The following is an 11,719-nucleotide window of genomic DNA, read 5'->3' as shown; positions in this document are numbered from 1 at the left end:
TGTAATTTTAATGAATTTTTTCTCCTCCAAATCAGAAGTTATGGATGTAATTGAATCCGTCGATTTAACACTACATTCGCCCCTGAGCATAGGCACGCAACTACATGGGTATTAATTTATAATTTAGAACCATAACCTGCACATAAAAATGTTGCTAATACAGACGAAAACTCAATTTGTATAGTACTCAAAATGTACAACATGTTTATAAATCAATTTAGTAAAATCTCAAAATTAACATATAAAATTAAAATTTTAAAAAGGATATCAGCTACTAATAGCTGTTTCATAAAATAAAAGCTTTTTTCTCCTCCTATATCTTTTCATAAACCTCTTTTAAAAAAATGTTCACAATATAATCTTTCAATTGGCACAAATATCCAAGAAAGCTTGAATAATAATCTCATGATAAGAAGACGAATTCAGATGTAGAAAACAATTCAATAGCTCCTTTAAATCTTCAGGTGAGTAAATTTCCATCTCAAAGATCATTTGGAGCATGGATTTCTTGAAATCTTGAAACGGATCACTCGAATCCTTGACCACCACGACACTACCATGAATTTTTGGGCATATGCTGACTCTAAATTCTGAATCCGCCTGATCTGATGGCAGTAAAAAGTTGACATAATCATTTTGATCAAAACTAAGCGGAGATAATGAATCTATGTTAGTAGAGAAGGTGTTGGAAGTGTGATTATCTTGAAATGGATCATCTGAATTCTTGACGACAGTAACGTCATGAATTTCTGGATACGAACTGACTCTAGGTTCTGAATTCACCTCTGATCGTGATAAATTGGTATCATTATTTTGATTAAAAATAGGTGGAGACAATGAAGATATGTTAGTAGAGAAGGTGGCGGAAGTGTGATTATCTTGAAATGGACCATCTGAGTTCTTTATAACAATAACACCGTCACGAATTTCTGGGAAAGAGCTGACTCTAAATTCTGAATTCGCTTCTGACGGTGATATATTGGTATCATTATTTTGATCAGAAATAGGTGGAGATAATGAATCTATGCTAGTACAGAAGGTGGTGGAAGTGAAATTAATATCTTGAAATGGATCATCTGAGTTCCTAACAACGGCAATACCACCACGACTTTCTGGAAACATGCTGACTCTAGATTTTGAATTCGCTTCTGACGGTGATAAATTGGTAGAATCATTTTGATTAGAACTAGATGGAGATAATGAATCTATGTTGACGGAAAATGTGATGGAAGTGTGATCATCTTCATCAAGATCATTATCATTGATTTTCCCAAAACTTGAAGAAGTGTGACAAATGCTAGGTGATTGCTTTGTGTGAATAGGGATTTTGAGTTTTGGCTTTGGATTTGGTTCTAATATATCTACTGAATTTGGCTTACTACAACCACTACAACTAGCTCCATTGGATATGAATAATTTCCCAAAATTCCATTTTTTCTTGCTCTTTGAAGACATTATAGAAGTATAGAAGGAAGAAAGAGAATGAAAAGAAGATTTGTAAATTTGTGAGTAAGTTAAAAGTTTATATAAGGTATTGTGATAGTTGTCTAATTGTCTTTTTCATAGATTTCGTGTTTTTTGGGTTTAATAAAATTTGGAAACAAATAGAATTTTGTTTTCTTTTTTCTTGTCTTTTTCTTCGAGGGGCTTATCTTTCGGAAAAGGGTAGTTGTGTGTGAGGAAAAATATAAAAATGGGGAAAGTTTGTTGGAAAAAAACAAAAGAAAAATTTATAAGGTTTTCTTGTTGGAAAAAATATTTGTTTACACCCATAATTATACTCGACTATATTAGTTTTACCGTAACTAGTGACAAAATTGAGGTAAAACTATGTAGTTAATTATAGGTACGTAAATAAGAATATATATATATATATATAGAGAGAGTCAAATATCTCTATAGCAACATCCTTATATAATAACCATTCATTACAAAAAGCTAAATTTTTCTCGTAATCGATTTTAAGTTATATTTTACCTCTGTATAATTGCTTTTACTTATAACAACAACGTCCTTATTTATAGCAAAATATTCTTTGTAAAAAATACCCCTCTATAATAGCCATATTGTATCTCTAAGATTACTAATAATTCTAAAAATCTACACATAGTCTTTCTATTAAACAAAGTTTTCATCTTGCCTAGTGCGATTTACATTTTTTGTGTGATTTGCGAGCTATTGTGCAGTGAGCAGGTTATCCAGCGTGTACCCGAAGAATAGCGGTTGGGGGTTTCCCTGGAAATTCTCAACAAAAAAAAAAAGTTTCATCTTGCATAATATATAAGATTTGAAGATGTTCACATGAGATCTTTTTCATCGAACAAATGCCAAAAGATATTCATATAGAAGATTCAACTATTAAGCTCTTAGATTACCTTCAAGCGAAAGCTGTCGGATTTTTGCCGAAAGTTTGAACAAATTTTTTTACTGATTAAGTGTTATATCGCTAGTAAGAGAATGAAATATATGAAACAAGCTACGATTATAAAGTTCTTCCATTAATCTTGAAATAATTTATTTTTTTAGTAACTTTAAAATTTTTGCCGTAGAATTTAAATTTTGTACATTTGGTTATGGATTTAATAATAATATATCAGCTTTCTTAATATTTAATTAATAAAATATGCATATCTTTAAGATTTTAAATTGAATATTTTTCTAATCATTTATATGTAACATTAGATAAGGAAAATTTTAATTTTGGATAATTTTTGTTCTATCACAATCAAAGTTACAGGTGTATAACAGTCCATTCACTAAAAAGAGCCAAAAAATATCGGAATAAATGATGTTGTACAGAGAGACTTTACTGCAATATGAAAGTAGAGGGATAAATCTAATTCTTTCTAGTCATTTTAGATATTAGAGTAGGTGATTTTAGATTCAGAATTAACCAAATTTCCCCTTTTCTAGTTATTTTTACATGCCTTTGTTTGTGATGATTATGAGAATTTCATAATTTTTTCATCAGAAAAGTGACCATGCCGAAAACATGTCAATTTTATACGAGTTGGGGATCCGATTTTATATAAATATAAAAGAGAATGATAGCCTTCTACTCCAATATATTTTTGCTTTAATTTAACAATAAATTGTTTTAGGTGGGACTAGCGTCAAATAATATACATAGATCAAAACTCTTCAAGATCAACTTTGGCTGGCTCTAGAACGCTTAATACAGTCAAATCTCTTTATAACAGTCTTATTTATTCATTAATTTTTTGAATGTTATAGCGAAGTACTGTTATAGAAACGAGTAACCAAGAAAATAAGATAGGTAACCTTCAGGTAAAATTAATACTTGTTTTAAATATTCTTTTACACGATGACAAATATAAATTTAATCATTATTTTTTATATAAGGAAGGGGGAGTCATAGAGCAACAATAAAGTTGTCTCTATAGATCACGATCGAGTTCGAGCCGTAAAATCAACTACTGATCCTTGGTTCAGGATAGATTGTCAACATCCTCAAAGACGGATTCAGAATTTGAAGTTTATGAATTCCTGTTATAATTTCAAATTAACATGCAATAATAACCAGGTTCACAGTTATATATTTATAGATATTTAATGAATTGTTTAATAGAAAGTACAGGATGTATCTAGATCCGCCACTGCTCTTCCTTGCGGTCGATCCTTTTTCGAATCTGGCGTAAACACAAAATGCTTCGTGCATCAAGCTGCCTCTTTTAAGAGCGGTAGAATCAACTACTCATACTGGACTAGTATCATGGTACATAAATTAGCATGTGAAGAGTGAAGTGAATTACAAGCAATGAATTATTTGAAGAGCCCACTGTCAGTCTTTTTTATGTTAAAGACTAGAGCTTTTGTTATGGGCAATGGGAAGCTTAGAAGTAAAAAGTTTTCAGTAGGTGAACTAATTTTACCATAAGAAAATAGGTGCTGTGTTTTCAAGATTTGTTTGCTTTATGGATGGGCTATTTCTGATTAAGGGAATTTTAGGCCAGTTTTCATTTCAAATTTAATAATTATAATTAAGTGCTAAATCATTATCCAAAATTGCAACCAACTAAGTAGTTATGGAAAAGACAAATTTCGAAAATAAAATTTTGGTACGATATTTTAAGGATTTGAATTTCACAACTTCTAAGTTAAAACAGTCCTTCACAAAAAAAAGTATATACCAACAGTTTTTCTTGATTAGTTAGTAGCTAGTAATTACCACTAGCTGGTCTTTTTTCTTTTACACACACGAATAAAAAAGACACCCTCGAACACAAAATATTTTGTATGTGTTTACGCAGGATTCGAGGTAACCACATAGGAAAAAAAGGGAAGAAAATCACGATCTAAAATTCAACTAGCTATGATGACACCTAACCCAAACCTCTAGGTAGGGGTGAGCATAAAATCCGAAAAGCCGAATTCCGAACCGAACCGTAATAATTCGGTATTTCGGTTTCGGATTTTTTCGGTATTTCGGTCTAATTCGGTATTGCAATTTCGGTATTTCGGTACGGTCCTCGGTATTAAAATTCTGAAATTTCGGTATTTCGGTATACCGAAATACCGATTTTTAAAAGATATTTTCTTAATAACCCAGCCCACTGCCCATCGCCCCAGCCCCAACGCCCAAGCCCAAACCTTTCTTTATTTAATTCTCAACCCCAGCCCATCTACCCAGCCCACTCTAATTTCTAATTTCTTAATAACCCAGCCCCAGCCCATCGACCCTTTGACCTATAATTCTAATTCCCAGCCCCAACGCCCAAAAATTTTCAGTTTGCACTTTGCAGTGCACTGGAGTTATTTGGTGTTTTAGCCTATACGTTGATTAATAACTCAATTCTCTATTCTTTATAGTTCGGAGCAGATTCTTTCACAATTCACAGTGAAAGTTTCAGTTGTGCATGTGCACTGTTAGCATTGATTATTCAGCGATTATTAAACCGAAACCGTATCGAACCAAATTAAGAAATACCGAACCGTACTGAAATATTTTGGTATGGTATTTGGTATATACAATTAATAAACCGAATACCGAAATACCGAACCGAAATTCATAAATACCGAACCAAAATACCGAATGCCCACCCCTACCTCTAGGTAAGCGAACTATCCATAAACACAATCCAAATGAGATTACCAGGAAATAAATGATTAAATAACTGAATTCTTATACAATAAACCAATGACCGGTAGTACAAGTCACGAGCCACTAAGACTTAGAATTATAAATTGATAGGAAATTATACAACATCTGTTTGAAATGTACATAAACAGAACCTCAAATCTAGAACTACCAAGACAAGTGGTAGCGATAACCAGAATGCAGGTATATCTTTAATGCCAGCTCCCGCTATTTACAGCAACATCAGTTCCAAAATCTGCACGTAAGGTGCAAAAGTGTTGTATGAGTACAACCGATCACATGTACTCAATAAATATCCTAACTAACCTCGACGAGATAATAGAAGAAAAAACTATAAATGATACTCGGTGACCACTTGTGCAGTTCATAAATTTAACAAGTATAGAACAGATATATGATCAAATCAGGAAATCTCTGGTAAAACCACCTTGGTGCTCACAATTCTTTGTTTTAAAGTGTCACGACCCTAAAATGGACCCGGTCGTGATGGCGCCTATCATGAAACTAGGCCAGCCGACACAAACCCCAAAACCAACCAAACAATTATAATAAGTCGTTTAAAAATCATTAATAAGCTAAAATCCCAAAATGTAAGGTAGAATAGAACAGTGCGAAAACAAAACACAACCCGACATCGGGGTGTCACTAGTCATGAGCAACTACAACCTGTCTAGAAATATGAAAAGATAACATAGTCTAAATCAAAGCTAATACAAAACGGAATAAAGATAGGAAGGAGAAGCACTGGATTGCGAACGCTAAGCAGCTACCTAGTCAACTCCGAAAGCCTGCTGGAAGACAAATCAGCACTCGCTAGCGTGACCCGAGACTCCTGGATCTGCACACAGGGTGCAGGGAGTAATGTGAGTACGCCAACGCAGTAAGTAATAAAAGTAAAGGCAGCTGAGCAGTAAGAAAATACGTAAACCACAGCATAACGCTACAACAAACTAGTATAAGTACAGAACAATGCGGTAAAGCAGTAAAACTCGTAAAACATCTCAGTTCGGTAAAATCTTTTTAAAACATCTTTCAGTAATTCAAACGAGTGATGAAAAAAAACCAGTAGGAAAAAGGATAGAAATGTAAATAGTCCCTCGGGCAAAACAAGTACCACAATCGCCCCTCGGGCAAAAATATCAACAGAACCAGCCCCTCGGGCTACCTCACAATCACTCGTATCAGCCCCTTAGGCAATAACATGAAACAACAACAGCCCCTCGGGCAATATCACATCTCACAGTGGGTACCCGTGCTCACTGGGGGTGTGAAGACTCCGGAGGGGCTCCTACAACCCAAGCGCTATAACAAGCCATTTTGTGGTATAATTAAACTGGCCCTCGACCTCATAACAAGCCACCTCGTGGCGTAACAATTAGGTCTCCGACCTCATAATCATAAATCAGTACAACACTATTGCGGCGCGCAGCCCGATCCCATAATATCCTCACAATACAGGCCCTCGACCTCACTCAGTCAGAAATCTCTCAAGCCACTCGGGCAAAAGTAAAACATGATGCTCAGCGCAAAATATCATTTAAAATATCAAAATGGAGTAAATATGGCTGAGTTATAAAAATAGTAGAATACGACATGACTGAGTATAATTATGAAGTCAAAACAGTGAGGAATTGCAGTAAAAAGGCCCATAAGGGTCTAAACAGTTGGCACTAGGCCCAAATATGGCATTCAACCCAAAATATAGTAATACTTTCCAAAACACAATGATATCAAATGGTTTTAAGTCAAATACTTGGCTTAATAGTCGTATGGGATGGACCAAGTCACAATCCCCAATAGTGCCCGACCTCACGCTCGTCATCTAACGTGTGCGTCACCTCAAAGTATTACAACAATGTGAAATCCGGGGTTTCATACCCTCAGGACAACATTTACAATCATTACTTACCTCTATCTAGTCCAAACTCTAGCCCATGATGCCTTTGCCTCTCGACTCGGTCTCCGGATGCTCCAAATCTAACCAAAAATAGATTTATATCATCAAAATATGCTAAGGGAATAAAGCCCGCTCGCAAATAACCAACTTACATAAAAAATCCCGAAATGGGTCAAACCCGACCCCCGGGCCCACGTCTCGGATTCCGATAAAAAGCATAAAACTAGGATCCTTACACTCTCACGATTCCATACATATCAAATACATAAAAATCCGACCACAAATGACCCCTCAAATCCTCAAATCAAAGTCTCTAATTTCAAGTCCTAACTCTCCAATTTTAGGCTTTAGATTCCACAAATTTCATGTTTAATTAGGTAAAAATCACAATAGGATCGAGAATTCAGTCCATAAATCTTACCTCCAAGTGTTTCCCTTTGATTCCCTCTTCAATTCTTCTCAAAAAGCTCCAAAATCGCTCAAATATGGTGGAAGTTAGACCCAAAATCACGAACAATGGCTATTTAAACATTCTGCCCAGGTGACCATTTCCTTCTTCGCGAACGCGGTCAAACCCTTGCGTCCGCGAAGCACAAAAATCCATTGACCAAAATTCCTCTTACGCGAACGCAACCACCAGCTCGCGAACGCGAAGCTTCTGCTTCCTAGACCATCGCGAACGCGACCCCCTTAACGCAAACGCGAAGCACAAATGACCACAACCCCAGCTGCTCCCATTTACTCTACGCGAATGCGGGAACCTCATAGCATTTGCGAAGCACACTGAACCTCACCCTTCGCAAACGCGGGACCAACATCGCGAACACGAAAGCCAAATTGACTGTCTCACTTCTCATCCCTTCTCGAACGCGAGAGCCCTCTCGCGAACGCGAAGGCCAAAAGTCTGCAACACCAATAGCAAAAAATCTGCAACTTCCCACAGCAAGATTTGATTCGTTTAACCACCCAAAACTCACTCAAGGCCCTCTAGACCTCAACCAAACATGCCAACATATCCCATAACATCATTCAAACTTGTTTCAACCTTCGGAACACTCAAAACAACATCAAAACATCATCGGATTCAAGCCTAGGAAATTCCACAAACTTCCAAATTCTGCTTTCGATAAAAAATCTATCAAACCTCGTCCGAATGACCTGAAATTTTGCACACACGTCACAAATAACACAACAGACCTATTATAACTTCTGGAATTCCATTCCGATCCTTATATCAAAATCTCCCCTATCAACTAGAAAACACTAAAATTCTATTTTCGCCAATTCAAGCCTAAATCTACTCCAGACCTCCAAAACACTTTCCGATCACGCTCCTAAGTCCCAAATCACCTCCCGAAGCTGTCCGAATCATAATAACCAACTTCCGGGATCATTTACCCACAAGTTAACGTTCGGTTGACTTTTTCAACTAAAAGGCCAACTTAAGAGACTAAGTGTCTCATTTCTCTACAAAACCACTCCGAACCCAAACTAACCAACATGATATCATATAATACAGCTGAACAAGACAATAAAAAGTAGAAATGGGGGAAACAGAGTGGTAATTCATGAAGCGACCGGCCAGGCTGTTACATCATCCCCCTCTTAAACAAATGTTCGTCCTCGAACGAGTCAAGAAATATACCTGAAGTCTCAAATAGGTGAGGATATCTGCTCCGCATCTCCCGCTCGGTCTCCCAGGTAGCCTCTTCCACTGGTCAACCTCTCCACTGCACTTTCATTGAAGCTATATCCTTTGATCTCAACTTTCGAACCTGCCGCTCCAAAATAGCTACTGGCTCCACATCATAAGACAAATCCCCATCTAACCGAATCGTGCTGAAATCCAAAACATGAGATGGATCGCCAATATACTTCCAGAGCATAGAAACATGAAATACCGGATGCACACTCGATAAGCTAGGTGGCAAAGCAAGCTCATAAGCCACCTCCTCAATCCTCCGAAGCACCTTAAAAGTCCCAATGAACCGAGGACTCAATTTACCCTTCTTATCAAATCTCATAACACCCTTCATGGGTGAAACCTTCAATAGAACCTTTTCCCCAACCATGTAGGACACATCACGAACCTTCCTGTCAGCATAACTCTTTTGTATCGATTGTGCTGTACGAAGTTGCTCCTGAATTACCTTCACCTTGTCCAAAGCAGCCTGCACCAAGTCTGTACCCAAAAGCCTAACCTTGCCCGTCTCAAACCAACCGACCGGAGATCTACACCATCTCCCATACAAAGCCTCATATGGAGCCATCTGAATACTCGATTGATAACTGTTGTTATAAGCAAACTCTGCGAGTGGTAGAAACCGATCCCATGACCCTCCAAAATCAATGAAGCAAGCATGCAACATGTCCTCCAATATCTAAATAGTGCACTCGGACTGCCCGTCCGTCTGAGGGTGAAAAGTTGTGCTCAACTCAACCTGAGTACCCAACTCTCGCTGCACGGCCCTCCAAAACTGCGAAGTAAACTGAGTACCTCTATCTGAAATGATGGAAACTGGGACACCATGCAAACGAACAATCTCTCGGATATAGATCTCTGCCAACTGCTCTGAAGAATAGGTATTACACACAGGGATAAAGAGCGCGGACTTGGTCAGTTGATCCACAATCACCCAAATAGCATTGAACTTCTTCAAAGTCCGCGGGAGTCCAAATACAAAGTCCATGATGATACACTCCCACTTCCACTTTGGAATATCCATCTGCTGGAGCAAGTCACCCGGTCTCTGATGCTCATATTTCACCTGCTGACAATTGAGCCACCGAACTACAAATCCTACAATGTCCTTCTTCACTCTTCTCTACCAATAATGTTTTCTCAGATCCTGATACATCTTCGTGGCACCCGGATGAATAAAATACTGCAAGCTATGGGCCTCCTCTAGAATCAACTCCTAAAGCCCATCTATATTGGGCTTACATACCTGCCCCTGCATCCTCAACACCCCATTATCACCAATAGTCACATCTCTGGCTTCGTCGCGCTGAACTCTATCCTTGAGGACAAGCAAATGAGGATCATCATACTGGCGCTCTCCGATGCGATCAAATAAGGAAGTCCGAGAAATCACACAAGCCAATACCTGACTGGGCTCCGGAATATCCAACCTCACAAACCGATTGGCCAAGGCCTGAACATTAACTGCAAGAGGTCTCTCCCCAACAAGAATATACGCCAAACTCCCCATACTCACCGCCTTCCTACTCAAAGCATCAACCACTACATTGGCCTTCCTCGGATGGTACAAGATAGTAATATCATAGTCCTTTAGTAGCTCCAACCATCTCTGCTACCACAAATTGAGATCATTCTGCTTGAACAAGTGTTGGAGGCTACGATGATCAGTAAACACCTCACAAGACACAACATACAAATAATGCCTCCAAATTATCAGCGCGTGAACAATGGCAGGCAACTCCAAGTCATGAACAGGGTAATTCTTCTCATGGGGCTTCAACTGACTAGAAGCATAAGCAATAACTCTACTCTCCTGCATCAACACACACCCAATACCAACTATTTAAGCATCACAATACACTGTATATGAACCTGAAGCTGATGGCAAAACTAATACTGGAGTTATGGTCAAGGCAGTCTTGAGCTTCTGAAAGCTCTCCTCACACTCATCTGACCACCTGAATGGAGCACCCTTTTGAGTCAACTTGGTCAAGGGTGATGCGATAGAAGAAAATCCCTGAACAAACTGACGGAAATAACCCGCCAATCCAAGAAAGCTATGAATCTCTGTGGCTGAGGACAGTCTAGGCCAACTCTGAACCACCTCTATCTTCTTTGGATCAACCTGAATACCCTCATTGGACACCATGTGCCCCAAGAAAGCCACTAAATTGAGCCAAAACTCACATTTGGAGAACAATGCATAAAGTTTCTCCTCCCTCAATCTCTGAAACACAACTCTCAAATGCTCTGCGTGCTCCTCTTGACTACGCGAGTACACCAGAATATCATCAATGAAAACTATGACAAACAAGTCGAGATAAGGCTGAAACACGTTGTTCATCAAATGCATGAATATTGATGGGGTATTGGTCAGCCTAAAAGACATCACCAGGAACTCATAATGACCATATCGGGTCCTGAAAGCTATCTTAAGAATATCAGAGTCCATGATCTTTCAGCTGGTGATAACCTGAACGGAGATCAATCTTGGAGAACACTCTCGCTCCCTGAAGCTGGTCAAATAAATCATCTATACGAGGCAAATGATACTTGTTCTTGATTGTTACTTTGTTCAACTGCATGTAATCAATGCACATCCTCATCGTGCCATCCTTCTTCTTCACAAATAGAACACGCGCACCCTAAGGCGACATACTAGGCCGAATAAACCCCTTTATCAAGGAGTTCCTAAAGCTGCTCCTTTAACTCCTTCAACTCTACTAGTGCCATACGATATAGTGGAATAGAAATGGGCTGAGTGCCCGACACCAGATCAATACCAAAATCAATATCCCTATCTGGTGGCATGCCCGGTAGGTCTGTAGGAAACACATCGAGAAAATCCCTCACTACAGGAACAGAATCAATACTAGGAGTCTCCGTAACGACATCCCTCACGGAGGCTAAATATGAAAGACAACCTTTCCCAACCATCCGCTGGGCCTTCAAGAATGAAATCACCCTACTGGGGACAAAATCAGTCGAACCTCGCCACTCA

General features: G+C 38.3%; 1 protein-coding gene across 1 annotated transcript; it reads right to left on the bottom strand.

The window, feature by feature from the left end:
• Nucleotides 1-200: 200 nt before the first annotated feature.
• Nucleotides 201-1,475, bottom strand: LOC107821838 (uncharacterized). The gene has a single exon (XM_016648297.2). It carries the CDS (start codon nucleotides 1,453-1,455, stop codon nucleotides 364-366), a length of 1,092 nt encoding a protein of 363 aa, XP_016503783.2. The 5' UTR covers nucleotides 1,456-1,475; the 3' UTR covers nucleotides 201-363.
• Nucleotides 1,476-11,719: the final 10,244 nt, after the last annotated feature.

The sequence above is a fragment of the Nicotiana tabacum genome, chromosome 22, assembly GCF_000715075.1.
Source record: "Nicotiana tabacum cultivar K326 chromosome 22, ASM71507v2, whole genome shotgun sequence".
In the NCBI taxonomy this organism is placed as follows: domain Eukaryota; kingdom Viridiplantae; phylum Streptophyta; class Magnoliopsida; order Solanales; family Solanaceae; genus Nicotiana; species Nicotiana tabacum.
The sequence above is the reverse complement of the archived record's forward strand: the minus strand, read 5'-3'. Positions and strand labels throughout refer to the sequence as shown.

Coding starts and splice junctions, on each gene's coding strand:
- LOC107821838 (XM_016648297.2), bottom strand. CDS start 1,455: ATGTCTTCAAAGAGCAAGAAAAAATGGAATTTTGGGAAATTATTCATA.